Consider the following 25,314-nt stretch of genomic DNA (forward strand, 5'->3'; position numbering starts at 1 on the left):
ACTCATTTTTTTCTGAGCTAATCTGCACTCTTAATGTCATGCAGTATAGCTCATTAAAATTCATTCATATTTTCCCATACAAATTATTATGACACAGTGGTCTTAAAAAAACAAATAATAGAAAAGAATGAGAAGCAACAAACTTTGTAAAATTCCTCAAATAATTTATTTTCCTAGAATATGTGATGAATTTTTTGGTAAAACTTACATTATTGCAGGTTAGATCCAAATAATCCTAGAATTACAGACACAATCATAATGATTCAATTTCTGAATAAACATTAGAGGAATCCAAATTAAATCCAATGCTGGAAGTGTTGTTATGCCTTTGGTAGCTCATGTAGTGGTGATGTGCCAGTATTTTGCTGGATCACAACAATACAGTCCAAGAATATATCCTTAATTAAAATTTCACATTAAATTCAAGTCTCTATTTCCGAAAATGTTATGTTTTAGTACCTTGTATTTCCAGAGAAGAATCACTGGTATTAAATAATTTGAATTGGTAAATTCTAGCACCAGATGAATTACTTGACTCAACAATAATACAACTGATTCTGCTACGATCGTACAGCATGAATAATTCATTTATAAAAAAATAAGATTATATGGTCCTCTACCTGATATCAGGTCAAAATTTGCATTTTTTAAAAAGAAATTATTAATGGAAAGTTTCCATCTAGAATGCTTGAAATGTTTACAGGATAAAATCTACGTTATAATTAGAAGTCTATTTCTAAAATTATAACATAAAATGTAGTAAACAACAGGTAGACCCAGCATTTCGTGGGGAATTTCCAAAGTTCTAGATTCATATTGAGATAAACATGTTTACTGCAAAACCAAAATTAGTGATTCAGCTCAGGTAGAAAATGAACTTGACTTTGGATAAGATCAAGTCCAATTATCAAAAGCATATAATGAAAATAAAAAAATTAACAAAAAACAATGCAGATTAATTATTCATAACAAAATACAGTAACATGTAAGTACATATGTGCTTTGTAGGTAAATGGTAAGTAACAATATGACCCCCTGTGGCTACAATGAAGCCCTTTCAAAAGAGTTTCGATTGGGCAGTTATAAGGTTTTATCATTATTCAGACAAGATAAACCTTGCAAACATTTGAATTGACTATGTACATCTGTGACATGTTTTCATATCTATATTTGTATGTATGTGTGTAAGCATGTATGTGCAAATGTATAGGGTTTAACGGCACATCAGCGTAATACAGGCTATATGTGCAGAGTAAATTGCAATAAATGAAAATGCATATGAGATGAGGGTAAAGGCACCAAAAAATGGTTAAAACCTTCCAATACAAAGTTCGATTTTTTATATAAGCCACTTTTTAAAAAAATACCAAGACCTTCTAAGCTGTAACATCATCATTAGACAAATACATAGGTAAAAAGTTTTACCTCCGTTATTCAACTCTTACAACATGCATATGTGCAATGGGCACATCCTACATCATTGAGCCTGCAAGTGGGGCTGTAGCATATTTGTAACATGTTTCCAGTTAGATTAAATAGGACTTGGTAATCAGACCAAACCAAGGTTTAATGCATTGTATACCAAAAATAATATTCATCAGATCACTTTTAATGTTTATATTTCAGTGCAAATAAGATAGTATAAAATGAGTCGGGAATCTAGGCCTATTCATGCTGTGTAAACTTAAGAAGTGAAATTATCATTTTCAGTGAACTTTTCTCATTTGCCATAACCATCACACACATATGTACAATAATGGTCTATTTTCATTAGATGTATATTGATGTTCAGAAACTATTCTGCAGCTTGATTGAGTTTTAATTTTTTTTTATTGTGAATTAAATGTCATTCACTGAATGATAATTATGGTTGTACTTCAAAGAAATATGGGGACACAATCTGTCCATACATGTGTACAGTCATACATTTGTAATATTCTTGAATGCATCCTACAGTTTAAGCTAGACACATACAGCTTGGATTGATAATAGGTTTGGATTGCCCTAACAGTTTAAAATTTTAATATTACCCTGGAGGATGGTGCTATGGGGTAAGGGTATTTTACAAAAATTTCCAAAAACTTCCCAGGTACGACACTTCTTTCTGTTTCGGTGGAATCTTTCTGTTTATTTCCTAGCAATTCCTATCCTGACTAACTAGCTTGACACTAAGGATGGATAGAAAGCCATCTCATAATTCTGATTTTTTTTTCTTCTTTGTTTACCATGCAAAATTCATCCAGTTGAATAAAAGTTGACTGGCTATTTGTTGCTCAGGCTTGTTGGGCAGAGAAATTTTAATTCACCTATCACGTGCATTTCCATTTATATTTTGTATCACTTGTCTGACTTTCATATTTTCTATTTTTCTAGCTATGGAGATTCAATTTTGCTACAAAAAAATGGACATTGTTGAAGACCAAAGGCCAAATGCCAGTAGAACTTGCTTCACATACATGTAGGTAAAGAAAACAACAGGAGCTGAAAATTGTTCATAAAGCTTTGTATTCCCATGAGAAAACCAGACTGGACTTTAAGTCTGATTCTCCATCAAATGATCTAGCTGCATGAAAGTTTCCAAATATAATTCCTTTGATGGTGATTACATTAAATTAGGTATTTGATACATTTTGCAATAAGTGAATGTAAAAGATTTATTTATATTGAGAGTTACAGGGCCTCCATTATGCAGTGTTAATGCCCTAAATGGAATTTTTAAACCAGTTGACTCTTTAAATAAAATTCGCTAAGTCACTCTGATGCATTACCATTTTAATTTGACCAGCTATTTGTTTTCAATAAGAGGGTTGTCTGAGACTTATCTTCCCCTTGGACCACATCTGTCAACAAGTGATACCATAACGAGGGGTAATTAGCCTTGCAGACTATAGACTGTTATGTGGATCATGTCTCTGAATTAAAAATATTGATCTCCAACATGTTTTCACAGACTCCTTTAAGTTGTGGGATACCTTATAAATCATTCGGAAATTACATGTCGAAAAATCCACTCCAACTGAAATTTTATTTTTAAAAATATAAAACTTTACTTGAGATAAAATTTTAATAAACTGTAATGACTAAAGTCAGATTTTTAGAAAGAATCTGCATCATTTGTGCTAATTCTCACATTTTTAACCCCCATCTTCATCAGTCTGCCTAGCAGTGAGATCATTGCACACTGTAATTCCAACCATGTTAATGATCATTTTGTCGGCAAAATCATCTGTACTGGCCTTCACAAACTCATCAACTGATTTTATTTTCTCCAAGTCTTCTGGGCAAGGCTGGGTCATTGATGTCCTTGCACATTCCATTATTTCAGTTTATTTTTAAACGTCATGTGAATACCAGTGAAAAGGAACTAAAGTAAGCATCCATATCTCGGTTGACTTTGTATATTAAAAACAAAAACAAATCAGCACACTTAAAAGAATCCAAAGTCAGCTTCTGAGGTCGGCATTCTTTGTCTTTAAAATAACCTTTGTATTGATACCCTTTTAAAAAAATCAGCTTAAAAGTATCCAAAGTTGGTTTCTGAGTTCGACTTGTTTTGTAATAAAAATAACCATTGTTTTTTTTTTGTTGATATCCTGTCAGTAAGTTCAAACAATGAGTTTACTGCTCGCTGCCAGTTGTGTTTATTCACCACCTCGGCTTCTATTTGCTTGGCATCTGTAGTTATAGTTAATACAAACAGGCATTGATGTCTGTGGGTAAGTAGTATACACAGTAATAATTTGCTTTAATAGAACATTTTGTAACCCCTGCTAGCAAAAAGATTGTCACTTGCACTTGTGTGAATGTATTTTCAAATCATGATTTTTATTTTGTGAGATACTATCATATTGTTGACCTGGGTATAATTCAGTCTTGGTTATTTTGCACCTAACACTGTGTCATGTATGAATGGCAGATGTCTTCAGGCAATTGATCAATTATTTCCCTCTCGCTTGTGTCATGTATATTTGATTTAATTTATATTTGATTTAATTTGTTTGTTTGTTGGTTCTGAAAAAAATTGTATTCCATTACATGCTATTGTAATGTAACTTTATTTACTGGACTTGATATTCCAGAATAGAGTTCGCTTCTGACTGATATTTGTTGTTTTTGATGTAAACAACTTGATAGAGACATTATATCCAATGCTGACCTTGATTCAGAACCAGTGATAGTTTTTTGGTAAACATCTTTTTCTTCTTTTTTTATATATATTCTTTCTCATAGTAAGATTCATTATGTGGAATCAAAGCCATATTGGGAGTACATGACAAATAACAATTGTTTATTGGTACAAACTTTTGGTTTTCCCAGAAGGATGAACTCTTGACCTCCATCCAGCCATCTGTTTTGCGTCTAGGTTAGACTTAATATTAATGTTTTGAGAAAGAATTGTCATTCATGACTTAACACTTGAGAAGTCAAGTTATTTTATGTTGTGACCAGTTTTGGGCTAATTATTTTATTTTCTTCAAATTATTTGTATTTCAGGTAATTGTTTTCCCTGGAAATACTAGTGCTTTAAATTAATTCTTGGACAAGGACATTTATCGAAATTTATACAGAATTCAAAAACTGGAATAATATTATATGTGATTCAACAAAAGACTGTTGACACTGCAGCACTTCATAGGTTACAAAAGATGTCATCATCTTCCAGTTTGGATTTCATCGGGATTCAAACTCAGTTTCTTTTAGGACTTTTTAATACTAGGACTTCTATTTTTTAATTCTTGGATTGATTTTGGATTTGATTTGTAAAACTAAGTTCTTTTTCTCATTTTGACCTTGTTTTCTGTTGTTGTTGTTGTTGTTGTTGTGGGGTTTAACGCCATTTTTCAGCACACGATAGGCTATACATGGCGGCCAGTATTAATGGTGGAGGAAGAACCCGGGAAAACCCCGGAAAGAACCACCGACCCACGAGAAGCTACTGGCAAGCTTTCTCACATACCCACATTGGCTGAATCTCAGACTCGAACCGCCGCAGACAGAGGTGAGATGGCAGTGATCCGTAACGAAGAGCGCTTTAGACCACTCGGCCACTCGGGGGCCCGACCTTGTTTTCTAGGGAAATAAATTTTTTGTTAAATTTTACAAAGCTTGTTGTCTTTACTTTTTCTTGGTACTTTCTTTAAGAGCCTAAACATGTAACACTTGCGATTTTGTTGGATCCAGTTTGCATTTGGATAACATATTCAAACCTTTGAGTACAACCAATGTTCATGTCAGTGAACAATGTGTCTTGTCTTATCGGACATGAGCGAAACACACTACAGTATGGATTCCTATGCTACATATACAGAGTTCATGGATATATTGTATTCTCTAATGCTCATGATGAAAAGTAAAAGAGGAATAAATGAAAACAATATAAGGTCAGTTTCTTTTTTTATTATCAAAAAAACATTTTGTTTATCTGTTTTATTGCAATGTGCAGTTTGGGGCCAGAAATTTATTTCAGTTCTTAAGTCTGGGGACATACAGTGTGACCCCGCTTTAACACGGTAGTTGGGAGCCATAGAATCCGACCGTGTTATGAACCGAACCGTGTTATAAGCAACCAAGTCAGTTAGCTGAAGAAAATGCAACCCCCCCCAAAAAAAAAAAAAAAAACACCAAAGAAAAGTGGGAGTGGGGAATAAATGCAGGCAGTAAAATATGTGCTTTGTCGGCACAGTTGCCATCTTGAATTGATGCATGTTAAATGAGAAATACACCTGTAGTGAAAACAGAAGACATAATATAATAGTTTGCTTTATTTAGAGAACCATGAATTGGTACATATACGTCAATCCTGTTTATATATAAATGTCTAATGTATAGCATGAATAGAGTATCAACACCATGTACTCACCTGTGAACCTCATCATATACATTGAATCCACAATACAAGTGATTCCATCTAAAATATGCACACACACAGCTTTAAAATATTCAGTGATTTTGTAATAGGTCATTTTGGTCTGAGTTCAGTGGAAAAACACAGCACAGTCACGTAACGAATGATGAAACACATTTACTTTAAAGTACTTTCCAAGTCAGTAAAAGTTAGTTTGCGTTTTAAGCCGCCGTTGGTAGCGTTCGTAAGCATAAACTTTCTCCTACAAAAAGGAAACTTTCACAGCACAGTTAACGTGTTCCAGTCACATTGGAAAATGCAAAAATCCATCAGATTCCATCACTTTTATTTAAGTTTGATACTGATTTCCTTTGAAGAAAAGTTCTTTGCTGTTATTGAAAGATTGTAGTCGGCTTTCTTTGATGAAGGGTGCATGCGCTATTGAAGTCACCGCTAAAGGACAGCTTTGGAGAACCAAACGAAAGCCCATTTCTTATTGTGGCAGCCGCATCAACTAAGTGTATTGCATGATTGAGACTGGTATTTTTTTCATTTGCTGGGCACGTTTTCATAACAGTCGGTGCTTCAAAGGTAATCTGTTTCCTTTGAAATTTCAGCAATTTATTTTATCTGGGTACATTTTTAAAAAGGAATTGGCCATCGTTTAGACTATTCTAGTCACTGTCCCTCCATGCCTACTGAATAAACCAATAAGTAAGATGTATTTTTTTTTTTCCATTTATGGTAGCAGCGTCATGCTGCCTTCCACGCATGTGTCTGAAAATTAACAAAGGGTCAACAGACGATAGAGATGCAGGTGTTCTGATGATAGGGATTATTACAGAAAACGTGAGCGTTCTGAAGAACTTAATTCTGAGTGAAACGAAGAGGAATTTTACTTACCATCCACATACAAATGTCAGTCTTTGTAAATATATTAATTACTAGCGATCGGCCGAAAATCCGATGAAAGATAGATTACGAGACATTGCCTCGCACGGTTGATCTCCATTACTAGAAATGTCAACAACAAAAAAGCGGATATTTCACAAGATACAGAACTCAGGCTAGATTTCAGGATAAGCGGATTATGATATAACAATGCAGTGTTTAGATGGTTTGTCAGTATGGACAAAGAATTTGTTTATGTAACAGTAGATAAATTTCACTGCATTTTATAACCAGTTTGTGGCTTCCTTTCATGGGGCCTCTGAATTTCTGCACTCCAAACCAATGGTTGTATATAAAAGTTTAAACAGCCAACAATGTCACCAACAAATAAAAAAACCACATGGTATGTTTTGCAGCCAATAAGGAAAAACAATCCGAGTTTGCGACATTGGCGAAGACCTACGTGATCCCAGAATAAACTTTTTATGCGTTTTTTCTTCTTTTTACTTCTAAGAAAATTATTTTATACTTTTTTGTGTATGAGAAAAATATTTTTTCGTGTACGAGAAAAATACATGTAGAATTTCAGGAGTCAAGCCACGATCTCTCTTGTCTTATTCATACGCGATCTCTTCCCCAAAATAATAAGCAACGTTTTACGTTTGTTTTCTCGTAATACTTAAGAATTTTTTTGTGCACAAGAAAAATACATGTATATGAAATTTTGGGAGCCACACCACGACCGCATTATATCCGAATTGGCGTTATAACGGAGCGTACTATAGCGGGGTCACACTGTATAACCTAGATGAAAAAAGTTTCACCATAAGTTCTGGGACATGAAAAGAATTATTTTATTTTGTTCCAATACATATGGTAAATATGGTAGTAGTCTCAAACAGTGTAAATACAAATTATGTTATGCGTTCAAAAGAGGGTACATAATTTTGTAACAAACACTCTGTTTAAAAAAAAGGCAATAAATCCTCAAATCCATGTGGTGACGAAGTAATACATGTTTTCAAGACTAACTGAGGGAGGGGAATTTGGCATTTGTATGTTGAGTTGTTAAGGAGGTGATATTAGTGATTTTCGGAGATATGCCCATGCTCTATGGATGCTAAGATTTTGTCAAACATAATCAGAAATTTTGATGGCATGTCTCTTAAAGACAACAAAATTTCTGATAAAAAAATTATTTCCAGTATTCTACTGCTGTTATCAGATTCTAACACTTTTCCATTGTAAAGACACAGTTGACCTCGAGTGTGTTGTGATTTCTTATATGTATTGATGATATACGGGGCTCAGTTTGTGAAGTCATCTTGTAGAAATTAACATGAAATACATGCACCTTGAAATAAAAAATGATGTTAGGATGATGAAGATTAAAGAAAACAGTAGATGATATTTTAAAACTTCATTTAAATGACAGTAAGATCAAAAACAGAAACATTATTTTACCCCAAATAAATAAATACGTCAAGTTGAATATTACTGAATTACAGTTAATTTGGGGGGGTGGGCGTAATACTTGTTATCACTTTGCTTGTTGGATTGATTTTTTTACCTGATACATTGTACCTGTTTATTTCTCCTTTTTAACTCTACTTTTCCTCTCTGACCCTTTGAAAAATATTGAGGTATCAGTTACACTCTGACCACTCCGGTGGCCTAGTGGTTAGAGCATCCGCCTCGGATGCGGGAGGTCATGGGTTCGATCCCCAGCCGAGTCATACCAGAGACTTACAAAAATGGTACTAACAGCTGCCTCGCTTGGCGTTCAGCATTAAGAGGTTAGTGTTAGGACTGGTCGGCCTGGTGTGAGGATGTGACTGGGTGAAACATCATGCTACATGTCTGCGGCATGATGCCCCAGTGCACAACATCACTATAAACTGGCACATTGCAGACATCATAGCGATATGACTAAAAAATTGTTAAAACTACGTTAAAAATCCAAATCGCACACACACACACTAATTAGCCAATCACACTGAAGGCATTTTCTCTCGGGGGCCCAATCATTGTTGCTCAAAAAGTGGCCCATGTGGATTCCATTCTGCAGTAATCTCTATAAGGGCATGTATTCCTTGTGTTTGTTTTTTTATTCTCCAGTTTTGGGGTCATTAGACCTCCCACCAAACTGACATTCAGTTACTCAGTAGCAGTAGTGGAACTGAAGTTTGTGCAACTGTACTAGTGATAAATAAGGTCTATCTGTACTTTTGTAAACTTTTATGTTAAAAAAAAATATTTACTGTCACTAAATGTTTTGATTATGAAACCTTTAAATACAATTTCCAGCTTTACAAATAGCAGTTTGATATTTTGTTAAACCTTACTGAAAATTGGTCAGACTTGTGGAAAAAGTCAACTGCCTTACTGAGACGGTCTCATTTTCAGTCTCGTGTCATTTGTCACAGACCACTGAGGGCTGGTCACCAAACATGGACTACTGGACTGAGCACCAGTTGGCATAACTGGACATTGGACATCTCTTTTCAGACAGGCTACCAAATTTTGACAGTCAGCACAGTCATTGCCTATGAAACTGTTTTCTAACTATCATTATCCTCAAAGAGGGGAAAGACATAGACATTTTCATCCTGAATAAAGTGGGCTATCTGTGCGTATGGACTAAACCCATAGCATTGAATTTGGACTAAACCCATAGCACTGAATTTGGAATAAACCCAAAGCATTGAATTTGGACTCAACCCATATCATTGAATTTGGACTAAACCCATAGCACTGAATTTGGAATAAACCCATAGCACTGAATTTGGACTAAATCCATAGCATTGAATTTGGACTAAACCCATAGCACTGAATTTGGACTAAACCCATAGCACTGAATTTGGAATAAATCCATAGCATTGAATTTGGACTAAACCTATATCTCTGAATTTGGACTAAACCCATAGCATTGAATTTGGACTAAACCCATAGCACTGAATTTGGACTAAACCCATAGCATTGAATTTGGACTAAATCCATAGCACTGAATTTGGACTAAACCCATAGCATTGAATTTGCTCCACATATTGGCTGATGAAGTTAGGACAGTCAGCAGTCATTGCATTTGATTGAGACTGTTCTCTATTGTTATCTATGCCATGGGATGGAGAGTCGAGTTTACTTCACCAGTTATTATCAGAGATCTCTCATCCTATAAGGCTCATGTGAATTTGAAGGAACCTTTACCCATGGCACAAAGGTTACCCTTCCAGATCATTAGACTGCTTCATATGGACATGGCTGGATTTGTTGGAGGGAAATTTTGCCCTAATGAAGCCACTATCTGACAGATGGAGTCTTTTCCAGTCCGGTTACAAGAAGCTGTTGTACATACTTTAATGGATCAGAGATGGTCTCTCTGGGCTAAGGGGTTGTATCTCCCTCCACCTTAAGGAAGAGACCAATTTTTTTCTGGTTGAGCTGGATATGTGAGGTATTAGTAGTTCTTCTTAGGTGTTATGATCAGCTAAGTATTCTCAAAGAAACCTATTTTATTAGAAGAGATTGGTTTTCCAAGGGATTGCCTTAATCGCACCACTCATTTACCTAATCCTAACAAATATTGAGGACCAAAATAATTCTACTTTCAATACCTACTGCATGAAGGATTGAGCTGTGCTTCCTTTTCTATGTAGAAGCTATCCAGTTGTTAGGACTGCTTCCAATCAGTTCAGTTAACCATCACCATTGTTTGACTCAGCAGATGCATGAATGGAAAGATAACTCACTTGTCTAAAACAACTGGACCATTGTGCACATTTGTCACCAGTAACAGTATATCTTTAGGAACAATACCAAAAGCAAACACAATAACTACAACCAGTATTCTTTATTTGCAAAACAAAACACCAGAAGATCATGTAAATGTTCTTTATTTGCAGACAAGGATATAATCATGTAGCCTAGCCTACTTTGAATCGCCTGATTGGCAAGTGCATCAGTACTCGATACATATATCATATTAATTTTTGGACCAGATTTGGAAAGAATGTTAATTTTCAGTTACGTGCAAGTTATCTGGAGAGCAAAAATGTAAATATTTTTGTAATGATGGTATATTTGTCATTTTCGTTTTCTTTTCCAGTGTTGAGATGTGGGCATCACTTGATACACTTGGCTGGAACAGGGGTTCCCTTTGGAATTAAGAAGTCCAATATGGTGACATCAATTGACCTCAGGCACCTTCTTTGGAAGCAACTGAATTGTAGTGGAGAATTACCCGCACCTATATATGGACATGTAAGTAATTGTCAATTTGATTGATAAGAGCATTGTAAGATTATTGAGGTTTGTATCATCTCCCCATCATATGTTCCATGGTACATAATACAAAAGTTTTCCTATTTTAGTCTCACCTATAATGGCATATTATTCCACTAAACTTTGTGTAGAATGTTACTGTTAACCTAAAGTAGGTTCACAAATATTGTAGGACTTAATTTCTTACCTATAGAATGCTACATCATAATAATAGTTATTATACACATACCAGAATTTTACCAACATTTTGTACAAGCAGGAAAATTATACAGTGTGACCCTGCTATAACACGGTAGTTGGGAGCCGTAGAACCTGACCGTGTTATAGACCGAACCGTGTTATAAGCAGTTAGGTCAGTTAGCTGAAGAAAATGATGCATGTACCGTAACAAAACTGGGGGAGGTAGGCAATAAATTTGGGCTCAAAAATATGTATAAACTTTTTATACATTTTTTCTTCGTACTTTCAAGAAGAAAAAACTATTTTTTCGTGTATGAGAAAAATATATAGTTAGGCCACGATTGTCTTGTATTATTCATGCATGATCTCTTTCCCAAAATGATAATAAACCTTTATGTTTTTTTCATACTTTTAAGGAAGATTTTTTTTTCGTGTACAAGAAAAATATATGTATATGATATTTCAGGAGCCACCCCATGACCATGTTATATCTGAATTTGTGTTATCCAGAGCGTGCTATAGCAGGGTCACACTGTACTATATTTTTCTGATTTCATGGACCACAACAATCATGATCCATGCAGCACACTGCACTTTAAAACTGACTTTCCACCATGGCAGCAACATGGAGATGATCATAATGATTACCTTAGCATTTTTCTGTTTCATCTTTTCATAATTTTATCTTCAATTTTCATTGATGTATTGTATGATATTTTCCAAATATCAGTATTTTGTTATGTTTCTTTGGCTACATGGCACAACTGACTGAGAATCATCCCTTGTACTTGCACACATCCATGGCAGTAAAGTTAAATGTATCAATGCAGAGTGGTCAAGTTTCATTCATTAATTAAGTGACTTGTAAAATGTTTAGTAAAACATTCAAATCGTTCTTTGTTGCAAATGTGTTATTCCAATTGATTGATTAATATACTTGTTTGTAAGTTTAAGTATAAAATAAAAAAGGTTATTTACTGAGTATATTTTCCGGCAACAAACATATAATCCATAGTTAAATATTGTGTGATCAGTAATAGTACTGGATGTGTTGGATGCTCATTCACAGTCCATGCTGCCAGCCTCTCAAGTTGAACTTTTAAAGAAACAAGACTCATGAATGTTCATGTTCTGTCAACACACAAACATATGGTAGCTGTATCTTTCATCTTTGGCACCACTCCGGGGGGCCCCAAGTGGCCGAGTGGTCTAAAGCGCTCTCCGTTACGGATCACTGCTATCTCACCTCTGTCTGTCGGATTCGGCTAATGTGGATATGTGAGAAAGCTTGCCAGTAGGTTCTCATGGGTCGGTGGTTCTTTCCGGGGTTTTTCCGGGTTCTTCCTCCACCATTAATACTGGCCGCCATGTATAGCCTATTGTGTGCTGAAAAATGGCGTTAAATCCTACAACAACAACAACAACAACAACATTGGCACCACTCCAGTGGCCTAGTGGTTAGAGCATCTGCCTTGAAAGCTGGAGGTCATGGGTTCAAACCCTGGCAGAGACATACCAGATAAAAATGGTACTTACAACTACCTTGCTAGACACTCAGCATTAAGAGGTTAGTGTTAGGACTGGTTGACTTGGTGTCAGGATAATGTGACTGGGTGGGACATGATGCTACATGTCTGCAGCATGATGCCCCAGTAATAATCACTATAAACTACTGCACTGCAGACATCATAGCAATATGACTAAAATTGTTAAGCTATGTTAAAAATCCAAAAATACACACATACACACTAGATTGCCATTGTAAAGCCTTTGTTGAAGAAACTGACACTTAACCCTAACAATTTAAAGAACTGTTGCCCTGTTTCTAACCTCATTCATTTCCAGAATCTTAGAAAAAATTGTTCTATCCCAGCTTGTGTCTCATCTGAATTCAGTCTTTTTAGCAATGTACAATGTGCATATTGCCCATGACATAGTACTGAAACTGAGATTAATTAATGACTTTCCCTTTCAGTAGTGGAAAGATTACAGTCCTCACCAACATACTTGTCTCTGACATTTGACACAGTAGACCATGATATACTACTTAACCATCTCCAGCATGCAGTTGGTATTCATGATACAGCCTTACAATGGTTTAAGTCATGCTTAGTCAACAGCACACAAATTAATGTCTTACAATTTATGATAATGTTAACATCAACATGAGACCGCTCTGAGGCCTAGTCATGTGAGCATCCAATTCGAATGGGGGAGGTCATGGGTTCAAACCTGGCAGTCATACCAAAAACCTATTTTAAAAAAATGGTACTAGCAGCTGTCTTGCTAGGTGCTCAGCATTAAGAGATTAGTGTTAGGAATGGTCAGCCTGGTGTCAGGGTAATGTGACGGTATGACATCATGGTACATGTCTGCGGCATGATGCCCCAATATTAGAGATCACCATAAACTGCCACACTGCATACATCATAGCAATGTGACTGCAAAATTGTTCAAGCTAATCACACACACAAATCAATTGTCTGCAATTGGAAAACATTCCAGCCGAATTGATCTTTGTTGTGGTGTTCAAGTTTCTGTTCTCAGCCCTGTTCTCTTGATTCTGTACATTCAGCCCTTTCAGGTGTCATAGATTAACATCCAGTGTCTCATCCATTGTATACTGATGACACTCAAATATACCAATCTATCTTTCCAACTGAAGTTGAGGCTACCATCCAAGGCATAGAGAGGTGCATTTCCTATGTGAATTCATGGATGACATGTAACAAGCTCCAGATTAATGATGATAAAACTGAAACCATCCTGATCACAACACAAAGACTTTCTCATTCACATCCTTGACCTCAAACAATAAGTATCAGCAATACCAATGTTAAATTCACACAGTCAGTACAAAACATAGGTGCCAGTCTTGACAGTACGTTCATTATATCAGCATGTAATGAACATATTCAAATTTGCATACCTGGAGCTGCGACACATCAACTACATTCAGTTTTTTTTTGGTTGATGCTACTAAAACACTTTTGTGTTCTTTAATACTTTCAAGACTTGACTATTGTAATATACTTTTATCTGGTTTTTCTCAGTATCTACTATAGAAACTTCAAAAAGTTCAAACCACAGCTGCTTGGATCATCCTTAGAGTACAAAGAACTGAGCACACCTCCCCTCTGCTCTGTAACCTTCACTGGCTACCAGATCCAGAATCAAACACAAAATCTGTTCATTATGCTACATTTCACTGACTGGTTCCAGTACAATATGTACAACCCATATATAATCTTTTGCTCCTCTTCCAGCATTCTCATTGTTCCCACTGTTAAAATAAAAGTCATATGTACAATGTTTTTTTTGCGTACCAGGGCCCAGCTACATGGGTTTTTTTTAAAGCAGAATCTCTCTCTCATTAAAATTACTATCATTAAACTTTTTATATTTTGTGAAGCACCTAAATAGTGTCAGGAATCTTTGCTGAGAAATTTATATTTTATCCCAGAAGATACACATGTGAATTTGTTTTAAAAACTTAAGAAGAGCATACTGCTCTGTGTTATTGCAGCTCACCTGACAGGTAAGTTCCATTTGATGTAATGGACATCCACTATTATATAATTATATTACTGCAAATTTCAAGTTGGAGCAATAAAATTTAATCCATCCACTACAAGCCAACATATGGACAGTGACTGCTATATTCAGTCTATGGAATAGACACATTATGTTCCACCATGGGAATGTGGATTTCCCGTAATCCACAATGCATGTACTCTGTACTGAACTACGCTTACTGATGTTCTGCATAGATCTATACTTGTTGATATACTATACTGAATTACACTCACAGATATGCCTTTATACAAATCTGAGAAAACAATACATTTATTCTCTAATTTCCATGCTGTAACATCATGGCTAGCAATATCACTGTGTCCAGAATTAAATGCATTTTTTTGTAAGATGAAGAAATAAATAATTTGGACTCATCCTTGTTTTGCAGACTGTGACCAAGGTCAATGGTTTGCTTGATGGTACGAATGTTTGACATCATTAATATGATTCACTTGGTCCTAATGAAAGACATTCCTTTGTCATATGAATGCTTGGCATTATTCAGATGGTTCACTTGGTCCTTATGAAAGGCATTCCTATGTCACATGAATGCTTGGCATCACTCAGATGGCTCTTTGGTCTGAATGAAAGACATTCCTTTGTGTCACATGAATGCTTGGCATCACTCAGATGACTCACTCTAATGAAAGACATTCCTTTGTAACATGAATGCTTGGCATCGCTCAAATGGCTTACTTGGTCCTACTGAAAGGCATTCCCTTGTCTCTTAACCCTTTACCTCATAAAGTGTATGGCTTTTTAGCCCTCTGATACACATGTAGCTAAGTTACCCAGTGTGATATGCGCTGTAAATAGAATACGTTACCTATTCAACTCCATGCACATAGGCCTGCCTGTTAACTGTTAAGCATTGTAATGTCTTTTACGTTTAACAGCAATTTTAACCATTTTACGTTTTTGGCACACATCTATTATGTATGGAAAAATATAAGAGTAAAGTCCAATCATTATAGCTGTGTAATTATTTTTCACGGAATAATTTTATGTGTGCTTTCAAATCTTGAGATAACTTGTTCACCATCATGTCTGTGAAGCCACGTGACCAACCATAGCTGCCATTTCTCATACTCGAAATTTACAAGTTCTTTGTCTGCGTCTACATAACTAAGTCATTTGATAATTTATAAAAACTAATTGCTGCCTACATCAATATCAGAGCCTTTACCTAAGTTATTGAATCTTTCATAGTTGTGATTCTAATCATGAAAAGTACTGAACGAAATCCGCGACCTCCATTTTGGAGAGTGGAAAATACGACCCAGTTACTTTAAATAGCAGGTTTCTGCCAGAGCATAAACAGCAACCACGTGATCTGACATAATGGTCATTCACAGCAATGAATGAGGTATCTAATAGGGGGTTTTCCCCAAAGGTACTGTTATGAAAACACATTAAAAATGGCCAATGTTTACAGCAGATGTCAAAAGGCGCTTCCATGTGAATGGAGTAGAAACATCAAAAGGCGCTTCCATGCGAATGGAGTAGATGTGTCCTAAGGCGCTTGCATGAGGTAAAGGGTTAAATGCTTGGCATCACTCAAATGACACACTCTGTCTAATGAAAGGCATTCCTTTGTCACATGAATGCTTGGCATCACTCAAATGACACACTCTGTCTAATGAAAGGCATTCCTTTGTCACATGAATGCTTGGCATCACTCAGATGACACACTCTGTCTAATGAAAGGCATTCTGTTGTCACATGAATGCTTGGCATCACTTAGATGACTCACTTTGTCTAATGAAAGACATTCCTTTGTCACAAGAATGCTTGGCATCACTCAGATGGTTCACTTGATCCTAATGATAGGCATTCCCTTGTCTCATGAATGCTTGGCATCACTCAAATGACTCACTGTCTTAATGAACAGCATTCCTTTGTCACATGAGTTCTCGGCATCACTCAAATGACTTGCTCTAACGAAAGGCATTCCCTTGTCACAAGAATGCTTGGCATCACTCAAATGGTACACTTGGTCCTAATGAAAGGCATTCCCTTGTCACATGAATGCTTTGTATCACTCAGATAACTTGCTGTGTCTAATAAAAGACATTCATTTGTGTCACGTGAATGCTTGGCACCACTCAGATGACTCACTTTGTCTAATGAAAGACATTCCTTTGTAACATGAATGCTTGACATCACTCAAATGGCTCACTCTAATGAAAGGCATTTATTTTTCACATGAATGCTTGGCATCACTCAAATGACTCACTCTGTCCCAATGAAAGGTATGTCAATGTGAATATCACTGGAACACTTGAAAGAACTGAAAACCAAAACCCAAAATTTTGGCTTGCAGCACCTTTTTAAGTTTCTGAAGTTTAACTGTATTTAGTCCAACTTATATTAACTTGAAGGATGTTGAAATTTTACTATGGTAGTGATTGTCTTTTTAAGTTTTTGAAGTTTAACTGTATTTAGTCCAACTTATATTAACTTGAAAGATGTTGCAATTTTACTATGGTAGTGATTGTCTTTTGCAGTTATCTATAAATGCAGTCATATCATGTGACTAAAATGAAAGGGAAGGGAGATCAGATATTAAGTGTTATCTGAACTGACAGTGTTGTATATAAACATAAGATGAGAAATTACTTATTATCCCACCTATCCCCCATTTTCCATTGTTTACCCTCGGAGCATCTATCAATTTTGTATAGCCATTACTACATATTTTAAACCATGGGGCATAAATTCACAGAACTAGTCTATTTTGTCCATTTGGTAATCTGAGATCAGTTGTTCAAAAATTTCAGTTGCAGTCACTGAAATGCACTGCATTCACAACTTCAAGGCACATCATGTATGAAATTGAATTTGGGTTCATTTACTCCTGGGTCACTGTCAAGTGTGAGTTATAAATAGTATGGAGATTTGAGACAGTGAGCCATTGAAATTGTGCCTTTTTTGTTTTGCAAACTAACCAAGATTGGTGACTATGTTTATGTTTGTTTTTGGCAGACAGTAACCAAGATTTTTTACTATGTTGTTTTTTTTTTGGAGACTGACCAAGAATGGCATGTTTTTTGTTTTTGCAGGTTGTAACCTAGATTTGTGATTATGTGCATGTTTTTTGCTTTGCAGACTGTGACCAAGGTTGGTGACTATGTTTATGTAATGGGAGGGACAACTGGATATGTTTATCATATGGAAGTACATAGATTGAATCTGAAGACACTTTATTGGGAGCATCTGACAAAAGAATCCAATGAATGGAAATATATCAGAAACATTCCTGTACCCAGGTAGAGATTTCCTCTTTTATAATTTTCTTTTTGTTATAGTGTAATAATTTCAGCATGGATACGAGGAAACTACATTGACATGGTATGTTAAAGGATGCTCAATTGTGGGATTTGCATTGATATGTAACAAATGTGCTAAAAAAATCAACAGAAAGGTAACAATTGTGCATGTTTCTTTTTACACCCCTACTTTTATTTTTACATTAAATCCCACCAATTCAGAAAATTCTCCCCTTTTTTTACAGATGGAGAAAGAATATTTTTGCCTTTATTTTCAGTCCTTAAAAAAAACCAGCACTCACCAGTGTTACAAAGTTTGTATATTTGATGAAGTGTTACAAATTTATTAAAATAAAGATATCTGGAATAATCAACCAGGCAGTACCTTTCTTAAGAGGCCCATCTCAAGAGCGGACACCCCTATCAAAGGCCACCTGCCTTATACAAAATACTGGTAGTATATTTTTGTAATTTTGTCCCCAATAAGGGAGGTCACCCTTTTTTATAAATCGGCTTTTCAGTACAGTAGGTGTGCAACCTTCTAAGAGGAGGACCTCTGTATAAGCAAGTAGTTTAAGAGGTACAGAGAGGTGTTCCATGATAAATCGGTTTTACTGAATAGCTTGGCATCATGTAACTATAGTCCTGTTAGCTTGATTACGACCATTCCTAATTAATCTGTTGATTACATCACAAGATTTAAAATTTGTTTATTTGGGAAGAAAATATTTCACCATCCTGTCTCACATTTGAGAAAAAGTCTGTTCATGTTGGATTTCAGAGATTTAGATAAACAGCAGATTTGGATATTTTATGAATAAAAATTAAGTAAAAATACATAAAGAATTTTTTAATGCATATAAATCAGTTTTATTGTAATCTTTTAGTCTAAAGTTGTCTACACATTTATTCTGGTGTAAGAACTGTGTGCTTTTTTTTAGGGCATTTAATCAGTGTAACTATGTGTGCGGGACAGTTTCCAGGTGTTCTGTTCCTGCTTGAAATTATTGCACAGTTCTCCCTCATTATAGTGCAAAGCTCATAATTAATGTTAATCCAGCAACCCAAGATCATTTATTTTATCAGCTGATCACTAAAACCCCAACTGTCACTATTCCATTGATGCAATTAAAATTTCTGCTGGTAACTATTATAACAATTGACAAGTAGTCTTGTGTCATATTATCAATTAAAATGTGAGATCCCATTTTATTTCATAGTTAAATTCATATTTTTATTATGTTAAAATTAAATGCCTACCAGAATCTTGAACTTGATGAGGTACAATAAATCCTGTGGAGAAATGGACTGATGTTGATCCAGGCACCAAGTTAATTAAGGTGATTATATGTGAAGCAGTTTTCATTCCCATGGAAACAGCCTGGTGTTCTTGCTCTAATATTGATTTTAGTATGGATGATGAAATAAAATGTAGGGTATTCGGCTATAGTTGGTCATTTGGAAAAGGTCGTATTAGCAGACTCGATGAATAATCCAGAATTATACTGTATAATATCTTTTAATATTTATATTGTAACATGTCACCTTGGTTTAATTTTCAGTGCAAGCTCACTTACCTACATTTAGAGAGTTACTTCCTGTTTCTGGACCTCAGCAATCCTGAAATTGAAACCATGAATTTCTTAAAATATTATGATATAAACTTAGTATAAAGAAAATTGTCTGATAACAGATGAAATCCCCATAGAAATTATGGCTTGTTACACTTGCTACTTATATGTGAAGAAACTATGTATCTACCCAAGCATACAGACAACATAGACTCTGAATGAGAAAAATAGAGGATTTATTCTAGTTTTCAGATGCCGTCGCAAGGGTATGCCACAAAAGCCTAGGGAAGATGTTTGCAGGGCCCCCATTTGTTTCTGCCATTTGACTTTCATCCAGTTAAAGGAAGCAGTCCGTTCCTTTCATCAGAAGGATGCATGTAGATTCCTGGATATTCCTGATTCTTAGAAAGGGGGAAAGTCTCATGTAATTATTGATCAGACTAGACATGTGCGCTTTTGGTCCATGGTGACCAGGCGTTGTCTCCTACTAAACTTAGAGAAATCCGAGCTAAATCCATCTCAAGATTTTGTCTATGTTGGGATGAATTTCCCCCCAGAGGATTAGTCCATGTCACTCAGGGCAGAATAGGTACGATCCTGTCCTTGTTAAAGACACTTAAAGCGGAGTCCCCATGCAACATCACCCCATTGACCCATCCAGCCAGTACGCCCAACTCTTACTGGCTCACAGGCATGTCATATTTAGGGTGGGGCACTTATCTGAGCCAAAGGGATTGATTCTTCAGGGATCATGGTCTCATAAAGATGTACTATCCTTCCACATCAACAGTTTGGAGATGAAGAAGGCATGTTCTCAGGGGTGCATCCACCAAATAAAAGCTTGCTGCATGATGATCTCCAATGACAACACATTGGTGAATGATGGAAGCATACCTCAGTAGACAAGGAGACACATGCACCTTCTCCCTGCATGGAGGTTTGGAACTCTTTAACTGGATAGCTTCAAAAGGATACTTAGAGTATGCCACATTTCCAGCAGGATAAACAATTTGATAGACAGTCTGTCAGGAAAAGGGAAGATCTTTCGGAGTAGTCACTATACCAATTAGTAGTAGATTCCCTGTTCCAGCTTTGGGAAACTCCCATGGTGGACTTGTTTGCCTCCAAGCTGAACAACTTCTTCTACATTTCCCCAGTCCCTGACCAGAGGGCCTGGGCAATGGATGCCTTCAGCCTAAAGCGGTATCATCGGTTCACTTATGCCTTCCGACACTTCAGGATGATCCCACAGGTCCTGCACAAAGTCAGGCACTTCAATTTTTCAGCTAATTTGAATTGCCCCTTTGTGGCCCCAGCAATATTGGTTCAACAATCTTCTGAATCTGCTAGTGGACCATCCCAGGACCTTACCTCAGAGGTAGGACCTTCTGTTGCAGTACTGGCACTTTCTCCTCTTCAGTAGCTCAAAGATTTTCCACCTTCACACTTTGCTCATCTCCAATGATCTCTCCACAAAAAATGTTTTCAATCCAAGTTGCCAAGTACATTATTCAGTTCAGGACAAGATTGACTTTGAAGGTATGATACCAAATAGTAAATCTTACTGCCACTACTGCCTCATGTGCCTGTCTAACTTGTTCATCTATGAAGTATGTGATGAAAGCCATGTTTTGATGCTCTCACACACTTTCTTCTGTTTTTACCTTCACTAATTAGCCAACAAAGACTTACAAAAATGGCACTAACAGTTGCCTTGCTTGGTGCTCAGCATTAAGAGGTTAGTGTTAGGACTGGTCGGCCTGGTGTCAGGATAGAGTGACTGGGTGGGACATAATGCTACATGTCTGCGGCATGATGCCCCAGTGCACGACATCACTATAAACTGCCACACTGCAGATAATGCAGCAATATGACTAAACAATTGTTAAAGCTATGTTAAAAATCCAAATCACACACATACACACTCACACACTAATTAGCCAATCACACTAAAGGCATTTTATCTTGGGGCCCAATCATTGTTGCTCAAAAAGTGGCCCATGTGGATTCCATTCTGCAGTAATCTCTATAAGGGCGTGTATTCCTTGTGTTTGTTTTTTTATTCTCCAGTTTTGGGGTCATTAGACCTCCCACCAAACTGACATTCAGTTACTTAGTAGCAATAGGTATGGCATTACTGATATTAAAATGTATTTGGGGGAGGGGTAAAACTAAATTTAATGATCTAATACTTACCTGTTGCTGTTGTCAGATTCCCATCTCCCTCCCCACACTAATGTCCCACTTTAGGCTGTTCTCAAATGTATATGAAGAGGGTCACGCATGTTCAGATATATGGGGTTCTCCAGTGCTAATCCAGTGCTCATTTGGTCGGATATTTTCCTCCTGAAAATGTACTAACTATGCAGGAGCAACAGGTAAGTATTACACCATTAAAAATTGTTTTACCCTCCCCCCACCCTCATAAAAATACATTTTTAGATTAATGATGTTAGTTCAGATGCATGGAGTAAAACACTTTAGTTCAAAGCCTTGGAATTTACAAGACTGATTTTGCATAAAATCTCATATTCATGTCCACACAAGGGGATGTATTTCATTGACTGTTGAATACAGCATCCTTTTCCCAGTTGGTCGCTATGGCCTATTTTTACTGGCTGAGTGGTATTACTTAAATTTGTTTGAAATGTTAATCATTACCATCACATATCTCAAACATGTAAAACTCACTGAAAATATACATCTCAACAGGATTGGCTTAAGTTTCCCAATCTGAGTCCAAAGAACATAATTTTGTTTTAGAGTTTTGAAGGGGTATATATGATTCAGAATAATATTTGTGCAACCCTAGTAAAAAGTTGCGCAAACTATATATATATATATATATATATATATATATATATATATATATATATATATATATATATATATATATATATATATATATATATATATAATGGTGTGAATTGAGCATTATTCGTTGGGTACTAATTTTAATGTATTTCATGGTTGTAACAAATCACGGATTTAAAAAGCCAGCAGACAGTAATCCTTTCTTGGAAACAAGAGGATACCAATCTAGGAATTTAAAGACCAAACAAACAGTAATTCATTTTTGTAAACAATAGGACCCCAATCCAGGAATTTAAAAACCCAACAAACAGTAACCCTTTGTTGGTGGGGAAGCAGCAGGACCCCAATCCAGCAATTTAAAGACCCAACAAACAGTAATCCTATTGTGGAATCAATATGATCTCAATCCAGGCATTTAAAGACCCAACAAACAGTAATCCTATTGTGGAATCAGTATGATCTTAATCCAGGCATTTAAAGACCCAACAAACAGTAATCCTATTGTGGAAGCAGTGGGATCTCTATATATTGATACATGATATATGTTATACATGTCTTAGACATGTATTAGTTATTTCCTGACATTGCCATATGGTAAGGCCTCCATGTCTCATGCATACATTTTCGTTTATCAGATACAGGCATGAAGTTGTTCATTTCGATGGAAAGCTCTATGTGTTTGGTGGAGGTACAGGAGTTGATGCATACAGTCTTAAAAAGGTACCTAGTGACATCGTTTTTACATCTAACCTATAAATGGTTAGTCATACATATCACTTTTCTGGTGGTGACAAATGCAATGATGGCACTTTCATCTGTTTTATAATTCTCTCTGATATTTTTGTAAAGTCATATTTTGAATATCAGATGCTGTATGTAAGTGAAACTTTGTGTAGCATTTCTAGTTTGTATGCTGATATATTTTGGTTTCTCCATGGAATACAAATATCAAATCACATTGATGTTATCATATCCACATTAGAAATTAACGTATGCTATCTCCTGAATTGAGCTTGCCAAGAAAGATGAAAAAATTATTCTCCTCTCTGTTGACAATATAGACTAAAAAAAATAGTATTAGTGGGAAGTAACTCTTTCAAAATATCACTTTAATTACCGTTCCTTGTCACTATTAGGTGGTTACTGTATGCAAGATGTTCATCATTTTATGATTTTGCTTGATACATGTAACATATCAGTATACCTCGCAAAATCTGGTGGATTTCTTTGGAAATATCAACTATACTTCTGCAAAGTCAATCTTGTTTTATTAAATTATCTTTGTCTCAAGCATTGATAACTTTTCCTTCGATCAGTAATTTTGCATATTTTTCCATGTTGTGGACTTAATCACTGAAAGCACCATTATCCATCCATCCATTAGCACAACTTTATTATCATTACTTTTCCTCAACTACATGATGGATTGCCATGAACTTTATGCACATGTTCATCCAATGGTTTAGTCGATCCATAAAAAGGTGCTACTTGGACATCCAATTTGGCCTCCACAGTGACCATCTTGAAAATCTTGTTGTCTCTACTCCTTCTTCTACATGGATAGTCATATCAACATGAGGTTTTCACTAAAAGACTTCTTAGGATGTCTGGTTGGTTCTAAATATAAATAATGATGATATGATGTCCAGTAAGGCCATTAGAGCTGGGTACCACAAAACATTTTGTACCGCGGTATTTCTCTCCAGGAATGAGATCAAAATACATTGGAATTTCATCCATGTTAATGATCATATTGTCAGCGAAATCATCTTCTTCACTTCTGGTCTACATGAATTCATCAAATGATTTTATTTTCTCCAGATCTTCTGGACAATGCTTTTTCATTGATGTCAGTTCACAAAGCACTATATTGTGTCACTTTAAAAATTGTTTCATTGTTTCAATTTATTTTCAAAATTCCCAAAGTTAGTTTCCCAGTGTTGGCCAGCTTTGTATATTTTAACAAAAATTTATAAAATCTGCACACTTAAAAGAATCCAAAGTCGGCTTCCAAGATTGGCTTGCTTTGTAATAAAAATAACCTTTGTCTTTGATATCCTGTCAGTAAGTTCAAACAATGAGTTTATTGCTTGCTGCCAGTTGTGTTTATTTACCACCTGGGTTTCTATCTGCTTGGCATCTGTAGTTATAATTAATACCAACAGACATTAATGTCTGCAGGTAAAAAGTGTACATAGCAATAACTTGCTTTAATAATGCTTTCTGTAACCTATGCTAACAAAAAGATTGTCATTTGTAGTAAAGTGAATGTATTTTCAAATAATAAGTTTTATTTGCGAGATACTCTCATATAGTTGACCGGGTTATAATACAATCTTGGTTATTTTGCACCTAACACTGTGTCACACGCGAATGGCAGATGCCTTCTAGCAATTGGTTGAATATTTCCCTCTTGTTTGCAATTTTGTTGGATCCAGTTTTCAGTTGGATAACATATTCAAACCTTTGAGTACAGCCAAGCATGATTTGTTTCTCTATGCTCAGGTCAATGAACAATGTGTCGTTGATTTGTGACATAAGCAATACATGCTATAGTATGGATGTCTGTGCTACACATATGGAACTTGTGGATATATATTTTGTCATTAATGCTTATGATGAAAAAAAGAGGATTAAATGATAACAATACAAGGTTAGTTTCTTTCATTTTATTATCAAATAAGCATTTTATGGTGACGTGCAGTGCGGTGTGGTGGGGATGCTCAAATTCAACACAAATTTATTTCATTAAGTCTTGGGACATATGACCTTCTTTTTAAAAACTTTTACTATAAGCTCTGGGACAGGAAAAAAATATTTTGTTGTATCCCAATATATATGGTAAATATGATAGGAAACCCCAATTTACATATATATTGCAATCCTG

At 35.7% G+C, this 25,314-nt stretch overlaps 1 protein-coding gene across 1 annotated transcript in view; it reads left to right on the forward strand.

Moving 5' to 3' along the window:
• The window catches only part of LOC149789264 (kelch domain-containing protein 10-like), a 40,357-nt gene that overhangs the window by 5,882 nt on the left and 9,161 nt on the right, over nucleotides 1-25,314 (forward strand). The window contains exons 3-6 of the mRNA XM_089975439.1: nucleotides 2,374-2,458; nucleotides 10,842-10,996; nucleotides 17,882-18,042; nucleotides 23,063-23,147. Coding sequence (XP_089831565.1) covers nucleotides 2,374-2,458; nucleotides 10,842-10,996; nucleotides 17,882-18,042; nucleotides 23,063-23,147 — 486 coding nt within the window. The remainder of the gene's footprint in view (nucleotides 1-2,373; nucleotides 2,459-10,841; nucleotides 10,997-17,881; nucleotides 18,043-23,062; nucleotides 23,148-25,314) is intronic.

This window comes from Sinohyriopsis cumingii, chromosome 11 (assembly GCF_028554795.1).
Source record: "Sinohyriopsis cumingii isolate HCF-2022 chromosome 11, ASM2855479v2, whole genome shotgun sequence".
NCBI lineage: Eukaryota > Metazoa > Mollusca > Bivalvia > Unionida > Unionidae > Sinohyriopsis > Sinohyriopsis cumingii.